Source organism: Mytilus galloprovincialis, chromosome 12 (genome assembly GCF_965363235.1).
Source record: "Mytilus galloprovincialis chromosome 12, xbMytGall1.hap1.1, whole genome shotgun sequence".
In the NCBI taxonomy this organism is placed as follows: Eukaryota; Metazoa; Mollusca; class Bivalvia; order Mytilida; family Mytilidae; genus Mytilus; species Mytilus galloprovincialis.
The window spans coordinates 77199452-77221183 of NC_134849.1; the positions used below are offsets into that span (position 1 = coordinate 77199452).

The 21732-nt window shown below is 32.4% G+C and overlaps 1 protein-coding gene and 1 long non-coding RNA gene across 4 annotated transcripts in view; both read right to left on the reverse strand.

Moving 5' to 3' along the window:
• Window positions 1–2455, reverse strand: part of LOC143054898 (uncharacterized) — a 241665-nt gene extending 239210 nt beyond the window's left edge. The window contains exon 1 of the long non-coding RNA XR_012971870.1: window positions 2375–2455. This is a non-coding gene — a long non-coding RNA (uncharacterized LOC143054898). The remainder of the gene's footprint in view (window positions 1–2374) is intronic.
• Window positions 2456–8685: 6230 nt separating this feature from the next.
• Window positions 8686–21732, reverse strand: part of LOC143054894 (myotubularin-related protein 9-like) — a 33655-nt gene continuing 20608 nt past the window's right edge. For all 3 annotated transcript variants that reach the window (XM_076227987.1, XM_076227985.1, XM_076227986.1), the window contains 5 exons: window positions 17897–17981; window positions 14180–14249; window positions 11161–11260; window positions 10592–10719; window positions 8686–9454 (listed from right to left, as the gene is read on the reverse strand). In XM_076227987.1, coding sequence (XP_076084102.1) covers window positions 9370–9454; window positions 10592–10719; window positions 11161–11260; window positions 14180–14249; window positions 17897–17981 — 468 coding nt within the window. In that variant the 3' untranslated portion in view covers window positions 8686–9369. The remainder of the gene's footprint in view (window positions 9455–10591; window positions 10720–11160; window positions 11261–14179; window positions 14250–17896; window positions 17982–21732) is intronic.

Consider the following 21732-nt stretch of genomic DNA (forward strand, 5'->3'; position numbering starts at 1 on the left):
ATCCCATCGCTGACTGACATGACCAACCTCGACAAAGACCTGAACAAATGAAATTGCTAATTATTCTTTTATTTCGCAGAATATTTCTCTGAAAATTAAAATCTGTGAAGATTATACCATTTTATACATAAATATAAGAAAAAGGTATAAAAAGCTTGCTGAAATGTGACCTGGTTAACGTTGTCAATAACAGGACAATCCTCGACAATTAATGACAGGACCAAATAAAAATGCTAATTATGCATAACATTTGTCAGAATATTCCTCTCAAATTTGAAATAATGACAATTAAGACCATTTTGCACATCATATAAGAAAAATATAGAAAAAAAACGTATTGAAAGCTTGCGGTTGTGTGACCTGACCAACATCGGCTATGATCTGGCCAATGATTTTACTGAAATTGTTCAATTCTGATCCATAATTAGTAAGATCAGAGACATATAATACATAATATTATATGTCTCTGGTAAGATATATCTTATAAATTCAGGAAAATATATTCTATGGTGGTTAAAATTCTTGACCTAGCTACTAAAAATGCTAAACGTATGTTGGCAGAGAGTCACAGGACATGCAGAGTCACAGGACAAAAAGACACGAATGATCACTATATTTAAGAAAGAGATCTTGAAATATTTATATGTGATTACATATAATCATTTTATAGTTTAAGAGATTGTTCATTAAACTATAGATAAATTCAGATTTATTGAATTGTCATCATAATATTTCTTGACATCATGAAGCCCAATTTAAGCCACTTTGAAAAGGTATCAAACCTTTTAAAGTAGTCCGTGAAAATGTTTAATTCAGTATATTTTATGAAAATATTTGAAACTACCAAGAAATCATGCATGCAAGGGTCGGGCATACTTCAAGAAATGTTTATTTGTTTATTTATTATGAGGGGGAGTTTTTGATTATGCAATTCATATTGCGGCAAAACAAATTGTGATTATGTACTTACTTGGACACCCCCCTGAGGGGCCTCTATTATGTATTAGATAAAATACAAAGATAACACATAGAAACAGGCCTTTGATTCTCGAAAAAAAAATGATGTCACAATTGAAAATGTCTGACGCCACAAAGGAAAAGTGATTGTTGTATTACGTCAATAGTTTACTGAAGTGTCGCAGATTCCTAAATAGCGAAAAGGTCTGTTTCCGCTCATCGGTAGTAGAAAGATTCCGTTTTCTGAAATAAAGCCGCCCCCTCGTTTGAAATATATCCGCCCTGAGTCTTGTATATTGACTGCTCCATAGTCTTATATGGTAAACAAAAATGCTGCATTGAAACAATTTCGTAATGGGACATTCCATATAATATATGAAAAGCCGGGAGGGGGGATTATACCTTGTCAAAGAAAAAAATTTCAGGCAAATTTCAACTTCTCTCACGTGCTTTGATTTAAACCCCTCAGATGCCACATTGTGCCAGCATTTCCTCAATTTTACATATTAAGACAACAAAAGACCCATCAGAAACAAAAATGGGCACCTTTCAAATATATTTTGAGTCTCACTCGGGATTTTTTTTGGGGTCTAAATCACCTTTACTGGATCATTCAAATGGTATAATCAATGGTACATTTACGTGTACAATGAATAAGGAAGTTAGGTATTCTTTGTTAGATAGACCTTTAAATAGATTTGCCGTTGTTAGCTACCCATTGAAAATGTTTTCGGTATTGTACTGATTGCTATCACAGATAATTTACTAGACGATAAACAAGGACGATTGGAATATATGTTAGACTTATTTATAAGTGTATTTTAATTTTTTTTTGAATATGTACATCTTACGAGGCTTTACAAGTTTTATTATGAAGTCCAGCTTTTTATTTGATTTACTATGAATTAAATAACTTAGTAAAATAGTAACTTGAATAGTTGTCTTCTCGTATTCCAGAATGAGGTGCTCAAAGGGTATACATACTTGTAACATATGATATTTAGCACCATGCAGTAGCAGATGGAGGCTTTCATAGAGGGAGGAGGAAATAGAGGTAAATTATTTGAAGCAGGCGCTCAATATTAAAAAAAACTTAAAACTTAAAACACATGTTTCAAAATAAGATATATCCCTGATACGCCCATGTTCACAAAAATCTACAATATTATTTTACTCATAAAGGTCATTTAATGTAAAACACAATTATAGAAAATAACTTTACCTAAAGTTCTGTCTCAACATGCTGAATAATGAAAACAAAAGTAACCAAAATGCCGAACTCAAAGAAAATTTTCAATCGGAGACTTCCTCTTATCAAAAGGCAAACTCCAAAGCTAAAAACATCAAACAAATGAAAACAACTTCATATCATATTGATATTTCAAATAAATATTCAACAGACTTTTACTAAAATTACCTTTAAAAGTAGTCCTATTGCCGGTTAAAGAGAATTTCCATTTTCGTTTCCTTTATAAACATTGCCGATTGTCGACAATTCGATCATTTCTACATACGGGTATCTAGTATGTAATACAAGACCCATCAATGCAATATAACTTATATATGTTTATTGAACCGATAACAAAGATCAACTTTTAAAAGGCCTAGTCTTTTGTACATAATGCAAACTAGTTTGTGATTTTTCATATGTTAGCGTCTACTTATAATGCTTTATACTTTATGAAATAATGCAAACAGTTGAGTCATTTTTTCATACAGGCGAAAGATTCTAGAAGGACATCCATAATTTAAGTCATTCAAACTGACAATATAGAAAACATAAGACTGCGCAACACGAACCCACAAAAAACTAGGGGTAATCTCAGGTGCTTCAGAAGGGTAAGCAGATTCTGCTCACTTTATGTCATGCTTCTTGTTGTAAACGCGGAATTAAGTCTTATTCGGTAGGTCTCACTCGGGAATTGTTTTGTCTAAGTCACTTTCTGGATCATTCAAATGGTATAATTAACAAGTTGCTTTTTTTAAAAAAAGAAATGCAATCGTAAACCCAAATGCTTGTTTGGCATTATATATATATTAGATAATTGTTTAATAAAGATGTATTGTTTTATATTACTTTTGTTGTGCATAAGAATTAGAAACTGACATTGCCTGTTTACCTTATGTAATACCGGCTTCACACATCAACGTATAGATCCGACGTACGTCGGCCGTGCTAAAAAAAATCATGCACGCTACCAATACGCTAGTAAATTTGATGCATTCAACCTGTCAATCATATCTGTATCGTGTGCACAACGACCTAAAACGTGTATTGGGTGTGCGTAAAGCGTACCTATGCGTTTCTCCTAGTCTTTCTACATTCCCGACTGCAGGTCTGTCTATATGTGAATGTTTGTCAATAAGTCTGTCACATTCGCCCGTCTGTTTACATGTTTACCAGTCCGTCTATGCCCACTGGTTCGTCTACATGTTCACTAGCTTTGAAATAGCTTTCGGTAAGTGCGATTATTTCAGTGATTTGTGTCTATTGTTTTTATGTAAGTGATTATTGTGCACCTTACCCATATTTTTAGGGACGCGAATTGCAACTGATATTTTACAGTTTTTTTCTTGCGATGTGTTGTCCTTATGGTTTGGTTCATTCGGTAGGGTTGGGTTTATGGCCACCACATTGTTTATGTACCAATGTCCATTCTAAAGCCAGGAACATGTAGTACAGTGGTTGTTGTTCATAATTCATGTCGGTCACTCAAGTTTTTTTCGTAAATTATTTTGTTATCAATAAGGCTATTTAGTTTTGTTTGATTTTTGTTTTTAAATCTTAATGGTCGGGGCATTTAATAGCCGACTAAATAGAGTTTTTTTTTCATTTTTGGAGGCCGCTCGGTGACCTTTAAAGACTTACTACCACGTCATTGTAACTCTGGTTGATACTTGTATCATTAGTGCTGGACCATGGTCGATCCTATGCACCTTTGAGGCAGGCGGGATATTTTTGTAGATCTTGTACAGCTCAAACTAATGGGAGTAGTTCCTGTACTTCTATGTCTTGTCCCATGTTGCATGGTTGGAGAGGGTGTAATATCTTCTGTAGGTTTGATAAAGTTTCACCCGTATCGGACTTCTTCTCCTGAATGAAAGTTTTAAGGCGACGAGTATTTTTGTATGCAATGTGCCCTTAACGTGTCTCAAACTTATCTGTAGCGTTTTCAACGCTCGTGCAGAGTGTATATTATGTACATGTACGTGCAGTTTACAGTTATACGCTTGACAAACGCTTGAGCTGAATGAAATTTTTTATGTTCCATTAAAATTTTCCTGAAGGAAAAGCGTTCACCAAGCGTATACCTTGGCTTTTCGACGTACTTCAGACTTATGGAACGCGAGTTTGTGATGGGTTTAAATGCTTGCGTAGCGTTCCTCTGGTGAGCAACTAAGTTACGCATACGATGATACGGACTTTGTTAATTTTCTTTTTTGACTGATTATTTTACATTGTCTTTTCGGGGCCTTTTATAGCCGACTATGCGGTACGTGCTTTGTCTGTTGTTGAAGGCCGTACGGAGACCCATAGTTTGTACTTCTGTGTTATTTTGGTTTCTTGTAGATAGTTGTCTCATTGACACCAAACCATATCTTCTTTTTTATATTCGATATCTTATCGCCGACCTGGTTAAGTCTGCTAAAAATGCATGCATGATTCATTTTTAGGTTATCAGTCGTAATGAAAGTGGCACATTTAATTCGAAGTTTCATTGCTTGAAGTATCATTTCTTACATCTGCATGGTCAAATGTGTATTTTTTTAAAACAAATTTTAGATTTAGATTTCAGTCACGGTTATTTCCCCCCTTTTCATATTGATCATCTATACTTATCAGTCGCATTTAATGACGAAAAGGATTCAGAGGTTATTATGTGACCTCCTTGTTTTGAAAAAAAGGAAATAATGTTGCAATATTTAAACAAAGAAAATAACTTTAAATTTGCAATATTAATGAAATAGATACGGACATAACTTTTATAATTAATTTTAACGTTATTTTCAATAAACGATTTTTTTTTTTTGAAAAATCCTCGTTTTTACACCTATTTGAGGCACGTATTTATGATTCCCATGTCCTTGGTCTATCCGAGACGTAAAATTTCAAAAAGTGCTAATACTTTTTTTTAAAGATTTTATTTTTAATTGTTCTCGTTCAAAATATTTTATTTTTTCATTTTTAATATCTATTTAATTTTATTTTTGATAACCATTTTTTTTTTATTAAAGTTGCAACATTTAACAAAAATAAACAACTGTAATTTAATCATATGCAAGAAAGACTTCCCTTTAATTTCAGTATAAAAAACATGTACATCTTCACTTAACGTAAAATCTAAAATAAAATGCTACTAAAACTCTTTCTAAAGATTTTATTTTTAATTATTCTCGTTCAGAATATAAAGCGCATTGTTAACATGAAATCTTATCTCATATCTAGCACAGCGGGTTACATCGTTTGACTAATTAAAATACTACGCATGTAGGTTAATATTAGCAGCTTGTAATCGTGTGCAAGAAAGTATTATATAAATTTCAGATCATACGTAAAATATCTCTATAGCAACTTAAGATGCTAATGCATATTCAACAGATTAGTAAGCTATTGCGCATGCATTTGAAAAGTGGTCATAGCTATTGCGCATGTATTTGAAAGGTGGTCATGGAAAGAACAGAAGTGTTCCGAATAACATCCGGTGTTCCGAAAGACTACATCACTCGTCCAATATATACTGCGTAAACCCTCAGGGGTTTACGCAATGATACACTTACGTGTACAATGAATAAGGAAGTTAGGTATTCTTTGTTAGATAGATCTTTATCATGTTTAAATAGATTTGCCGTTGTTAGCTACCCATTGAAAATGTACAAACTTGAAACATATGTTATTTAGCACCGCAGTAGCAGATTGAGGCTTTCATAGAGAGAGGAGGAAACAGAGGTGTAAAGTAGTTAAAGCAGTCGCTCAATATTAAAAAAGACAACTTTAAACATATGTTTCAAAATAAGATATATTATACCAAATAACTATTTAAAATTTAAGACACCCGATAAAATAAAAACATTCATAACTGAGATTCATAACAGCAAGGATTTTTATAGTTAGATCTAACTATACAAATCCCTGATACGCCATGTTCACAAAAATCTACAATATTATTTTACTCATTAAGGTCATTTAATGTAAAACACAATTATAGAAAATAACTTTACCTAAAGTTCTGTTAGAATAATGAAAACATAAGTAACAAAAATGCCGAACTCAAAGAAAATTTTCATTCGGAGACTTCCTCTTATCAAAAGGCAAAATCAAAAGCTAAAAACATCAAACAAATGGAAAACAACTTCATATCATATTGATATTTCAAATAAATATTCAACAGAGCTTACTAAAATTACCTTTAAAAGTAGTCTTATTGGTTAAAGAGAATTTCCATTTTCGTTTCCTTTATCATGAAACATTGCCGATTGTCGACAATTCATTTCTACATACGGGTATCTAGTATGTAATACAAGACTCATCAATGCAATATAACATATATATGTTTATTGAACCGATACCAAAGATCAACTTTTAAAAGGCTTTTGTACAAAATGCAAACTAGTTTGTGATTTTTCATATGTTAGCGTTTATTTATAATGCGAATCTTTATGAAATAATGCAAACAGTCGAGTCATTTTTTCATATTTAAATTGGAAATGTATCTATTGTTAAAATGAAGTAAGCTGCATGCATTGCCATTTGTCTGCATATTAACTTATTGCAAAGTAAAATGTTGGAGTTTTAAGTACATTTTGATGGCATCATAATGAGCGGAACTTGTAAATTTAAAAACAATTTTAAAACCTTACTGTTAATTAGGATCTGGATGGGGTCCTTCATTTCTGTATTCTTTGATTTTTTTTTCACATTTGCCCTTTTCTTTATCTTTTTTTTCTTCTATTTATTCTCATTTCATAACGTTTTATAGCAATCAATAATTCTCTCTTCTTTTTTGTTTGCCCTACTTTACCTTTTTCTTTTCTTTTTTGTTGCCATTTCTTCTGCACATTTTAGTCATACTCATTATTATATGTAACAAGCGGTCGTATAATTCTTGTGCAGGATTGGTTAGATTCAAAACAAGCGTTTATATTAGCCTTTTATTTTATAGGTTAGATTCAAAGAAAACGCTCGTCTGCTTAGTTGCTACACCACTGAACACTTATGTATGTCATGACCACCAATAAGATTAAAACTTTTCATTCTGAATAAAATACAAGAAATATAAATGTGCAGGTGTTCGTCAGTGAATCACATTTCGCTTGATTCTTATGTGGAGTTTTACCTTTATAAGTCTAAAGGTACTTGGAGACAGGACAAGTTGTTTTTTGTCCTCCTCCTTTTTTTTCAAAAATCCATTTTCTTTTCATTTCAATTATTTTCATATTTTTTTTCTTTGTTATATTTCAACAAATTTACTAAAACAACATTTAATGGAGAATTTACCATCAATTGTACGGTTTTGTGGGGAACAAGACGGAGGATAAGATAAAGTACCGTCGATAAGTTCAAAGCAATCCGGAAGTCGCCTACTAAAAGATCACTCTAAGTGGTGGTTTTCTATAAACGAAATCTTTACTATAAGCATAACATGCCATTTTAATGTTGAGTACCTTTTCTAGATTTTGATAACTAAAATATTCTTCTAAAAAAAATAGTGTGTGTCGAAAGTTTTATGTTTTTAGTGCAGGGTTTCAATATAGTTTTTATAAGAATTCTTCGACTGTTTTATAAATTGTTTTTATATTCCGTTACTGTAACTCTTAATTCAATGTTATGACTTTCGGCCTCATTTTATCTTCTCATAACCCTTTAAATAATAAATAACGCCGTTAGTTTTCTCGTTTGAATTGATTTACATTGTCTTATCGGGGCCCATTATAGCTGACTATGCGGTATGGGCTTTGCTCATTGTTGAAGGCCGTACGGTGACCTATAGTTGTTAATGTCTGTGTCATTTTGGTCTTTTGTGGATAGTTGTCTCATTGGCAATCATACCACATCTTCTTTTTTATATTGGCATGCGGAAACATGAATCTATATTTTTTGTCTTACTTACCTGACTGGATCATTCAAATGTCGTATAATCAACTGACCAATGATACCTGTGCATATTAAAAGAATAAGGAAGTTTTGTCTTCTTCAGTGTTAGAGTGACATTCAAATATATTTGTCTTCGTTTTAAACCCCAGTTCTATTGTTACACTTCGACTGAGTTCTTATATTTCTGAAACAAGTGTAAATTGAATAGATCTATCGCTACAAATAACAATTGATTTTGACCTCAAGGTGTGAATAGCGGGTTTCTGGAAACTCCTGCGACTACATGCCGAAAACACTAGGCATTGTTACTCATAACAATAAAAATTGTTTATTTTTTTAATATCATGAACATAAGAAATTACTAATAGTGTTCAACACAAGTTGTGTCAAGTTGTCAGTTTATTTTTGATTTATGAGTTTGACTGTCCTCTGGTATCTATTGTCCCTCTTTATAGAATTCACAGAACGCCTCTTAATATATTCAGGTGTTAGCACAATCAAGGAAAAAATTTCGAATCTACAGGACAACCTTGATATTCACATACTACTACCCAAATGTATGTTGCAAGCAGAATTAAGAAAAAGTTTGGAATTCACAGGCCAGCATTTAAGTGTCACTGATTGACACTTTAACATAGCAGACATAATAAACTTTATTATTTATCACAGAAGTACATACATAAACATGATTACATCAACAATTAAATATTGCACATATTGTCAAATATATTTCGTCACTTGAAAATATTTATATTCCTCTATTAGAGTTCAAATTATATAAATTCACAGTGCTGAACTGTAAACTAATTATATGACTTTAAATTACAGTATAATGCATTATTATAATAATAATTGCTTTTATTCTACCATGTAAAAAGATAATTTGATGTTTTTTTCCATCAACACAGGATAAAATATTTTGCTCCATAACACCAATTTTAATGTTCATATAAGACTTTAATAGTCATTCACCAATATTTAGGGAGATTTTAGAATTATTTTCTTTCGACACCTACCAAATAATACCAATGCAAAAATATCAAAGTCTTAGTCAGCCTTTTCTTGCAATTCTTTTTAAAATTCAATTTCTTGAAAAGGAGCTCCATAACCTGTCAATATTTTAGCTTATTTAGTTCCTTAACTAATACTCTTCCAACATTTAGTATCAATTTGAAAGTCTAGATTATTTTTAATTTCGCCTTAGTACATCCTGAAGACAAAATGGTATTTAAAATATAATTTAAAGATATATAAAAAAAAGTTACAGACTATACAATTTTCATAAATTAGTCCAGCAAAGTTTGTCCTGAATATTGACCTCATTCTGGTATACAATCAACACCAAGTTCTGAAGGAAGAATCAGTCCAACTCCTAGTGCTTCTCTTTCTAATGAGGCCAGTTGTCTGAAATAAAATAACAGTAGCCAGATATTTATATCAGCAATTACAACCAACCAAAAATCAATCAATCAATTAGTCATTCTAATGTAACATTGTTCATTTTGATTGGATATGTAAACAATTTTCATGGTGTCAATTCACAATTGATGCTAGGAAAAGGTATTAGCAAACAAAGGCAACTTATGACAGATTTTAAATGCATGATTTGACGTTGATTTCTGTCATCTGTCAATTTCATTAGAATGGAGATAAAAATAATTCATTTTAAGCTCTGATGGCATTAATTGGCTAACATGTAGCCAATAAACTTAATTTGCTACCATCAAATCATCAATAAAGGAAATAAATTATAATTTGATGATTATCAACTCACTTGTCCCATTGGACATCTAATATGTTGATAGAACTTGTCTGACACATATTTTTACTTTTTGTTGTTGGAATGTACAAGTACCTTTGTTTTTGTTAGATATATTTCTATTTGTATCCATCTGATGAGTTAAGCCTTTTTTGACTGCTTTTTATAGTTCATTCTTATTTTGTACTTTCCAGGTTAGGGGAGTATTGAAATCCCACTTACATGTTTAACCCCACCACATTCTATTATGTATGTGTCTGTCCCAAGTCTGCGAGAACTTTCAGATCTGTACTTAGTGTCTTTTTGTTGTTGGGATGTACAAGTACCCTTCCCTGTTGCTGTTGCTGTGTTACATATTTGTTTTTTGATAATTTTTTAAATACGTAAATTAGGTCGTTAGTTTTTTCATTTTAGTTGTTTTACATTTGACATTTCAGGGTCTTTATAGCTGACTATGGGGTATGGGCTTTGCTCATTGTTGAAGGCCATATGAAGGTTAGATTGGTTACAATTGAAACTTAACAGTTACTATCATAACTTTTTATATAAATATATTGCCATTTTTATAGATGGTAACAGCTATGTTGAATCATGGAGCAAAATTCACAAAAGTCATAACTGTATCATTATTTGCCTTCAATCTTCTATGTTATTTATCAGTGGTTATCATGTTTAATGGTTGTTTGGTAAAATAAATTCTTCATTTATTGAACAAAATGAAATATGAGCTTTAACTTCATATCTATATCTATTTAATATCACTATGTAGTAAGTATGGTTACCTCCTTAGTTTGGTGACCTTTGACCTTAATTCCTTGTCATACTCTCTAATTTTACTGACTTCCTGCCAAGCCTCCATCTGTTTTGATTGGTCAATTATTGATCTCTGGTATAACCCAGACCACAACACCTGCAAAAACAAAAATAACTGAATATCTTGAATAAACAGAAGTCAGATCAAAGTGTGTGAGGATGTAAAATTTAATACACTTACAACAGGTAAAGAAGTAAGTATTATTACAAACAAGAATGTGTCCATAGAATTCAGATGCCCCATCCAAACTACTTCAGTGGACTGTAAAATTTAGGGAAAAACTCTTTGGCATTAAAACTAGAAAGATCATAGCATAGGAAACATGTGAACTAAGTTTCAAGTTAATTGGACTTCAACTTCATCAAAAACTATCTTGACCAAAAACTTTAACATGAGGTTGGACAAAAAGACAGACAAATGGACGCACAAACTGAAAAACTAGCTAGGCGGAGCATAAACACCTACTTTTCAGGGTACTTCAGCTATAATATAAGTATATGGTTAATTAAATTTAAAGAGAAATGCTATATTACATACCAAACTTTGTGGAGCTACAGAGGGCCATATAACTCGTGGATTAGGATCATACATAGGATTAAGATACTTCTGTAAAACTTCTGGTCTTGCTAAATATGTCCTGTAAATAAAGTTAAAGGTTAAAAATATTACCAAGGCCATTCTTAAATCCAAGCATTCAAACTAAAGAGTTCTAAAAGAATAAGTTTAATCAACAATTCAGTGCTTAAACACTTTTACAGTAAACAAGTAACACATGTATCTCATGTGTAACCCACATGTATCTCATGTGGGAAGCAAGTTAACTCGTACCAACGGAAACTCGTACCATGTTAACTCGTACCAAAAAAGTTAACTCGTACCAACGAAAAGTCGTACCATTAAAAATATTTTCAAAAATACGAATGTTTTATGGTGTTTTGTCTTTGTAAACTTAATGAAAAAAAAGTTGAATTACTGGAATTTTATACTGGATTTTAATGAAAACTTAGACAAAAATACGTTATTTTCTTTTAAAATTACCCTGCTAATTAATATTATATTCCTTTGATTGTGTGATTAAATTAATACATTCCTTTGATGTGTGATTATTGGTTGATTATAAATTAATCAACTTGTTTAATCATATTATTACATTTTGATTGTTGTTATATACTTTAACACATGATTGTTAATGAAATTGTGGTAAATAAAGCATCAAAATAAAATATATATCCTTTGTTATTCTGCCAATACTACCATTAAGCCTACTAGCCATTCACAATACCATTATTCACAATACAGATGGACATTCAAACTCATAACTCATAAATAGAAATAACCTTAAAATATTATGCTGCCAACACTACCATTACGTCTACTGGCTATTTACGATACCATTAGAACCATAATTAACAAAAATTTACCGGATGGACAGTCAAACTCATAAAAAGAAATAAACGCCATGGCTAATAAATAAAAAGCCAAGCAGGCAAGTAATAGCACACAAGACCGTGATAACATAGCAAACGAAAGACTAAGCTGAGGATGATTTTAGGAACCATTTCATATATCATTTACTTTACTATGAAGGTGTCACTATTCTTTATCATAAAGCTGTGCTGAATATTATATATAATAAATTTCATACTTTTAACTGTTGGTCAATTTACAACCTTCAAAACACAATAAATTAATGCTTTCGATGAATAAAATTCCTTTGAGAAACAAAAGAAAAATACCCAAATCTATTCAATGTAACTGATTTGGAATGATTAAAAATTAAATCCAATAGTTATCAGTAAAAGTTCAATCAAATGCATTTAAATAAGTTGGTACGAGTAAGCAGTGGTACGAGTTTGCATTGGTACGAGTTTTTTTTTAGTGGTACGAGTTAACGTTGGTACGAGTTAACAATGGTACGGGTTAACTATAATTCCTCATGTGTAACCCACATGCATGTATCTCATGTGTAACCTAATCACAAACTTCAGGGCTTTGTTTTCAAAGCTGTTGACAAAAGTGATGCCAAAATGGTATCCCACAGTTGCACTTCTAAAAAGGAGAGACAAAAATGGTATACAATGTACAATTTCAAATGAAAAATCTTAAAAGGATATTTTTTCAATCTTTATTTTAAATTCAAGCTGCAACAAGAGGCTGTCACAACGACAGCAAACCGGATTTATTAATATTTATTTGTGTCCTGGCAATATCACAAGAACCATTACTGATGAATGGTGAAAGTGAAAATTGTCAATATCAAATTTGACCTCCATTTTGTCATCAGTATCAACATATTAAAATTTGAAAAGCTTAGATTGAATGGTTCATGAGTAAATGCAACAACGTGAATGGAAACGCCATTTTACAATCTTTCAAGAACCATAACTCCTGAACGGTAAAAGTCAAAATCGTCATTATTGAACTTGACCTCTATTTTGCCATCAGTAACAACATATAAAAATTTCAAAAGCTTTGGTTGAATGGTTCATGAGAAAATGCACGGACACGACTGGAAACACCATTTTTCAATCTTTCAAGAACCATAACTCCTGAACGGTAAAAGTCAAAATCGTCTTTATTAAACTTGACCTCTATTTTGTCATCAGTAACAACATATTAAAATTTCAAAAGCTTTGGTTGAATGGTTCATGAGAAAATGCACGGACACGACTGGAAACACCATTTTTCAATCTTTCAAGAACCATAACTCCTGAACGGTAAAAGTCAAAATCGTCATTATCAAATTTGACCTCCATTTTGTCATCAGTATCAACATATTAAAATTTGAAAAGCATAGATTGAATGGTTCATGAGTAAATGCAACAACGTGAATGGAAACGCCATTTTACAATCTTTCAAGAACCATAACTCCTGAACGGTAAAAGTCAAAATCGTCATTATTAAACTTGACCTCTATTTTGTCATCAGTAACAACATATTAAAATTTGGGAAGCTTTGGTAGAACAGTTCATGCGTAAATGCATGGACAAGACTGGAAACTCCATTTTTCAATCTTTCAAGAACCATAACTCCTGACCGGTAAAAGTCAAAATCGTCATTATTAAACATGACCTCCATTTTGTCATCAGTAACAACATATTAAAATTTGGGAAGCTTTAGTAGAACAGTTCATGCGTAAATACACGGACACTACTGGAAACTTCATTTTTCAATCTTTCAAGAACCATAACTCCTGAACGGTAAAAGTCAAAATCGCCATTATTGAACTTGACCTTCATTTAGTTGTCAGTAACAACATATTAAAATTTTAAAAGCTTTGATTGAACGGTTCATGAGTTAATGCACGGACAACATTTGATTGCCGCCCGCCGTACATCCCCAAATCAATAACCGACATTTTTGTCACAAAAATCCGGTTAAAAACTTAACTATAATGACCTTATAATCATCACCCAATATGGGTCAGGAACTATTCTACCTTAAAAGAACAAAGTGTTTTCTTGATGAATAATGACTAGAAACAAGAAAGTTGTAGCCTTTTATGGTTTTTTTTTCTAGATAAAGGATAATTTTATCAATATTTTTCTTCAATTACCATAAAGAGACTGTTCTTGAGGACAATTTACACTCTTTTCTTTCCTTCTCATTATTGCACAGGAATGTACCTAAAAATAGAACAAAATATCCAATAACAACAAGCACAACCAGGTGCTCCGCAGGGCGCAGCTATATACGACCGCAGAGGTCAAACCCTGAACAGTTGGGGCAAGTATGGACAAAACATTCAAGCGTGATACAGCTCTGAATTTGGATTGTGATAAAATTTTTGACATTACATGGTTTTTTTTTACACAAAACAAATGTCAAGATTTTACAAATCAATTAAAGATTTCTTCTTCAAACTTTTTAAATCTAAAATTAAATAGTTGACACAGCATAGGTTTCTGACACAGAATGAATGTGGTCTAATGAACTTAAAAGTTTTTTTTTCCCTTTGAGCAATTCACTATGCTGTTGAATATTAATCCTCTCAAAAAAATGTTTGAAGAAATTTTCTTTTTATCTATGAAATCTGAAATGAGAAAAATTTAAACCCCCCCCCCTTTTTTTTCACATCCCTGTTTCCCTTTTTCCAAAACTGATATCAATTCAAATTTCTAATGGAGTTTGCAACAATAACTACTCTTTTAAATACATCATAAAATATTAAAATGTAAAATAAAGTGCTTGTTATCACTGAATGGTAAAGATTGGTTGGTAGTAAAAGTGAATATACATTGTTTATTGTATAAAACAATAAAAAAAACCTTCATCAGCAACATTTTATATTGGCAAATTTCCAATGAAGTTATTTACATAAAGATATTGGCAAATAAAAATAGAAAATGACATCATAGTCATGTCTGGCAAATGTCCAACATATATACATTATCTAAAAACATTTTAGATAAGATAAGGAAAAAAAGCTTCATCAGCAACATTTTATATTGGCAAATTTCCAATGAAGTTATTTACATAAAGTTATTGGCAAATAAAAATAGAAAATGACATCATAGTCATGTCTGGCAAATTTCCAACATATATTATCAACTACTATTCTATACAAAGAAAGATAACTCCAATTGAAAATTAATTGCTATTGTGCAATTAGATATTTCTTGCTATTGTGCAATACTGTGCAATTGAAAATTTCTTGCTATTGCACAATACTTGATATGGAATCCTGATTTGGACCAACTTGAAAACTGGGCCCATAATCAAAAATCAAAGTACATATTTAGATAAAGCATATCAAATAAGCCCAATAATTCAATTTTGTTAAAATCAAACTTAGTTTAATTTTGGACCCTTTGGACCTTAATGTAGACCAATTTGAAAACTGGACCAAAAATTAAGAATCTACATACACAGTTAGATTTGGAATATCAAAGAACCCATTTATTCAATTTTTGATGAAATCAAACAAAGTTTAATTTTGGACCCCCATTTGGACCAACTTGAAAACTAGGCCAATAATTAAAAATCTAATTACATTTTTAAATTCAGCATATCATAGAACCCCAAAGATTCAATTTTTGTTAAAATCAAACTAAGTTTAATTTTGGACCCTTTGGACCTTAATGTAGACCAATTTGAAAACGGGACCAAAAATTAAGAATCTACATACATAGTTAGATTCGGCATATCAAAGAACCCCAATTATTCAATTTTTGATGAAATCACATAAAGTTCAATTTTGGACCCTTTGGCCCCTAATTCATAAACTGTTGTGACCTCAACTCCAAAAAACAATCCCAACCTTCCTTTTGTGGTCATAAACCTTGTGTTAAAATTTCATTGATTTCTATTTACTTATACTAAAGTTATTGTGCGAAAACCAAGAATAATGCTTATTTGGGCCCTTTTTTGGCCCTTAATTCCTAAACTGTTGGAACCAAAACTCCCAAAATCAATCCCAACCTTCCTTTTGTGGTCATAAACCTTGTGTCAAAATTTCATAGATTTCTATTCACTTAAACTAAAGTTATAGTGCGAAAACCAAGAAAATGCTTATTTGGGCCCCTTTTTGGCCCCTTATTCATAAACTGTTGTGACCTCAACTCCAAAAATCAATCCCAACCTTCCTTTTGTGGTCATAAACCTTGTGTTAAAATTTCATTGATTTCTATTTACTTATACTAAAGTTATTGTGCGAAAACCAAGAATAATGCTTATTTGGGCCCTTTTTTGGCCCTTAATTCCTAAACTGTTGGAACCAAAACTCCCAAAATCAATCCCAACCTTCCTTTTGTGGTCATAAACCTTGTGTCAAAATTTCATAGATTTCTATTCACTTAAACTATAGTTATAGTGCGAAAACCAAGAAAATGCTTATTTGGGCCCTTTTTGGCCCCTAATTCCTAAAATGTTGGGACCAAAACTCCCAAAATCAATCCCAACCTTCCTTTTGTGGTCATAAACCTTGTGTTAAAATTTCATTGATTTCTATTTACTTATACTAAAGTTATTGTGCGAAAACCAAGAATAATGCTTATTTGGGCCCTTTTTTGGCCCTTAATTCCTAAACTGTTGGAACCAAAACTCCCAAAATCAATCCCAACCTTCCTTTTGTGGTCATAAACCTTGTGTCAAAATTTCATAGATTTCTATTCACTTAAACTAAAGTTATAGTGCGAAAACCAAGAAAATGCTTATTTGGGCCCTTTTTGGCCCCTAATTCCTAAAATGTTGGGACCAAAACTCCCAAAATCAATCCCAACCTTCCTTTTGTGGTCATAAACCTTGTGTTAAAATTTCATTGATTTCTATTCACTTTTACTAAAGTAAGAGTGCGAAAACTAAAAGTATTCGGACGACGACGACGCCAACGTGATAGCAATATACGACCAAAAAATTAAAATTTTTGCGGTCGTATAAAAACACTGTTCCTTTATTAACCACAAAACCAAGGACAAATAAACTGGTTGACACCTGTTTGATAGGGTATTAATGGCTGACACTAGATTGACATATATTCTATAAACCTTTTTTCCATAAATGGTCTATTTTGATGCCACCTATTTGACATATAAATGACTGACACCTGGTTGACAAATGGTATATTTTGTTTGAAAACTGGTCGGCATATGGTCTTTATGGGTAACACTTAGTATATACTGATGAAAATGTATATATGGTCAACAAAGGGTATATATGTTTGACATATGGTGTACATGGTTGACACATGGTGTATATGGTTGACACATGGTGTACATGGTTGACACATGGTGTATTTGGTTGGCATATGGTATCAAGCTAACCTTTTTCTAAAAGTTACCATGCCTGGTGACTACTAACTAAAGGTTACCATGCATGATGACCTCTTTCTAATGGTTACCATGCCTGATGACCTCTTACTAAAGGTTACCATGCATTATGACCTCTTACTAAAGGTTACTCAGAGTTCGCGAAGTCTTTTTTTTACCTGGTGGTCCTTGAAGAAAATCTGCTGGTCCTCACTATTAAATCTATTGAAAAATACTTAAATTGTGTCAGTCCTATGCAAAATTTTGGTGGTAAAATCCAGAGGACCACCACTTTTAGCGAACTCGGAACTTACTATGCCTGATGACCATTCACTAAAGGTTACGCTGCCTGTTGCCCTCTCACTAAGGGTTACCATACCTTATGACCTGTGACTAAAGATGATTTATTCGAAAGACAAATGTTAATGTAACATTGTTTATCTCTTTCTTTAATAATACATTGTAGTTCTGAATCTGAACAAGATTTAGTTGTAGCCAGCTTGTTTTCTACTTATTATATAACTTACCAAATTGTGAGGAGTAGGTGTGTTCAAACAGCAGGACAAGAAACTCTTCATTGAACTCAAATGAACAAGGAAACTGTTGCCATATCTACAATGTAAACAACACTTTAACAAGTGCAATTGGGAGCTACTGCTCAGTGATACCCCTGCCCAAATACTTGACAGAAAACAGGAAGTTGTTCAGTGATGAATCTGAAAAAGCATCATACGGTATAGCTGAATTGTATAAACCCAGAAACCAAACTTCAGAAATCATTGTATTGCAGTTCCTGAGAAAAATATGACGAAAATTTTCAACTTGGATGTCATGTGTAAAATGATGTAAGTGTTTGGTAAATAGGAATTTGTTAAGTAATGAATCTGAAAACACATCACACGGTAAACTGGCCTAATATAAACCTAATAATATAAATCTTTGTTATGTAGTTCCTGAGAAAATTGCTCCCAAAAATATTTACGTGACGGACTGATGGATGGATGGATGGATGAACTGATAGATTGATGAATGGATGGATGGGTGGATAGATGGATGGATGGATGGACAGACAGAAAGAGACAAAACAGTATACCCCCACTTTTCTATATATATGTGTTCGAGAAAGAATAAGAAGTGAAACTGCGCGCTACTACTCACTGATGATACCCCAGCCGCAAGTGGATAATTTTAATAATGTAAAATTATGCAAGTGTTCAGTTAACAGAAAGTTGTTGAGTGATGAATCTGAAAAGGCATCAAACAGTAAAGCTGACTTGTATAAATCCTGAAACCAAATTTCAGAAATCCTTGTATTGTAATTCCTGAGAAAAATGTGACGAAAATTTTTAACTTGGTTATCATGTTTAAAATTATACAAGTGTTCGGTAAACAGGAAGTTGTGGAGTGATGAATCTGAAAACGCATCACACGGTATTGCAAACTTATATAAACCTGAAACCAAATTCAGAAATCCTTGTATTGTAGTTCCTGAGAAAAATGTGACGAAAAATATTCATGGGAAGGACGGACTGACAGACTGATGGACGGACTAAAGGACAGACAGAGGTAAAACAGTGTACCCCCCTTTTTTGAAAGCAGGGGTATAAAAATGCTTTGTTCATGTGTCCGAGAAGGAATAAATACTTATCAAAGGTACCAGGATTATAATTTAGTACGCCAGACGCGCGTTTCGTCTACAAAAGACTCATCAGTGACGCTCATATCAAAGTATTTATAAAGCCAAACAAGTACAAAGTTGAAGAGCATTGAGCACAAATAAAAAGCTTTGTAAAATGGCCTGTAATAAACATATCTAACACCACCACATTTTTTTGAGACTGTCCCAAGTTATGAGCCTCTGGCCTTTTTTCTTCATGTATGATTTTAAATTTAAGTTCATTTATATATTTCAGAGTTTAGTATGACATCCATCATCACTGAACTAGTACACATTTTATGTTAAGGGGCCAGCTGAAGCACGCCTCAGAGTGTGGTATTTTCTTGCTGTGTTGATGACCTATTGGTGGATTACAGCTGTTTTCTACTTTTTGGTCGGTTGTTGTCTCTTTGATACATTCCCCATTTCCATTCTAAATTTTATAAAATAATAAACTGTCGATTCAGAATTTATGTCTGAAATAAAATTGAGAATGGAAATGGGGAATGTGTCAAAGAGACAACAACCCGACCAAATAAAAAACAACAGCAGAGGGTCACCAACAGGTCTTCAATGCAGCGAGAAATTCCTGCACCCGGAGGCGTCCCTCAGCTGGCCCCCAAACAAATATATACCAGTCCAGTGACAATGAACGCCATACCAATTTCCAAATTGTACACAAGAAACTAAAATTAAAATAATACAAGACTAACAAAGGCCAGAGGCTCCTGACTTGGGACAGGCGCAATATGCGGCGGGGTTAAACATGTCTGTGAGATCTCAACCCTCCCCCTATACCTCTAACCAATGTAGTAAAGTAAACGCATAACAATACGCACATTAAAATTCAGTTCAAGAGAAATCCGAGTCTGATGTCAGAAGATGTAACCAAAGAAAATAAACAAAATGACAATAATACATAAATAACAACAGACTACTAGCAGTTAACTGACATGCCAGCTCCAGACTTCAATTAAACGGACTGAAAGATTATGATTTCATCATATGAACATCAGGCACAATCCTTCCCGTTAGGGGTTTAGTATCATACCATCATAACATATATGAGAAGAACATAACCCGTGTCATGCCAACAACTGTTTTTTAGAATAAATGTGTTTAGTTCCGATGCAAAGACCTTATCAGTGACTCAATATTAACGCCAAAATATGCAATCTTTAATGACTTGACAACAGTATCGTAATTATATCCCTTCTTAATAAGTCTATTCAAAGGTTTTGTAAGTTTCTGAGGTGAATACTGACACCTTTGTGCTTTATAAAGAATATTACCATAAAAAATTGGATGTGAAATACCTGAACGTATTAGAAGTCTGCATGTTGAGCTATATTTACGAATGATGTCTTTATACCGATGATAAAATTTAGTAAATGTTTTGACTAGTTTGTGATATCGAAAACCCTGGTGTAATAATTTTTCAGTAATACATAAATTTCTCTCGTTAAATTCGAAAACATTGTTACATACACGAGCGAATCGTACAAGTTGAGATATATAAACACCGTAAGATGGTGACATAGATATCAAGATCGAGAAAAGGGCAGTGGTCATTGTTAGTATTAGCTTTATTTAAAGTAAGTTCAACAGGATAAATTTCATTAATATACATACTGAAGTCGTCATTATTGAGAGCCAAAATATCATCCAAATATCTAAAAGTATTATTAAATTTGTTTATCAGATGTTGTTTCGATGGGTCTTTGCTTATTTTTGTCATAAATTGTAACTCATAACAATACAAAAACAGGTCCGCAATAAGTGGTGCACAGTTAGTCCCCATTGGAATTCCGATAATCTGACGATATACGGAATCTCCAAAGCGAACAAAAATGTTATCTAGTAAAAATTCAAGGGCATATATAGTATCAAAGCATGTCCAATTAACATAGTTTTTTTGTTTATTGCTACTAAAAAATGACCTAAAAGAGTTTGAACATATATATTCACATTCTGATTTTTTGAATGCCCATTAGGTGTGTGAATTTTTTCTTAATGAGAATGTGAGGCAATGTGGTATACAGGGTAGAAAAATCAAAACTTTGAACAGATTCAAAATCACCAATATAAGCATGCAATTTATCAAGTACTTCCAACGAGTTCTTGACACTCCAAAAGTAATTTATTCCACTATTTTCGAAGGCCTTATTTGAACAATTTATTATCAGGTTTTTAATTGTACCAAGTGTGCTGGTAGAAGAATAGACAATTTAGTAGTTGAACAATGACTTGAAGACGAAATAAATCTATATTTGTAAGGGGTTTTGTGTAGCTTCGGAAGCCAATACATAGTTGGGACTTTCATTGTATTTGGCTCTGCTTGTAAAGCGGTGGCTAAAAGTTTATGTTTGTTACAGATTTCGTTTTCTGAAAATGGAATCAGTTGGAATGTTGGTGAATTGGTGATTTCCTTTTTCAGAACCTCAATGTAAAATTTACGTCAAACAATAATAATATTATTAGCAGCTTTATCTGCCGGGACAAAAACAAATTCCTTGGCTAGTTCTTTTAGTTTATGTTTGATACGAGAAATAGGTTTATTGTGGTTATTGTTTATAGTAAAATGTTCTTTAAAATGTTGAATACGTATATCAACTATCTTCATTACTGAATTAAAAAAAGAGTCCAAAGATTTTTTGTCAGCTTTTTCCCGTTCTTTCTGTTATTTTAATATATTGTAAATGTTTA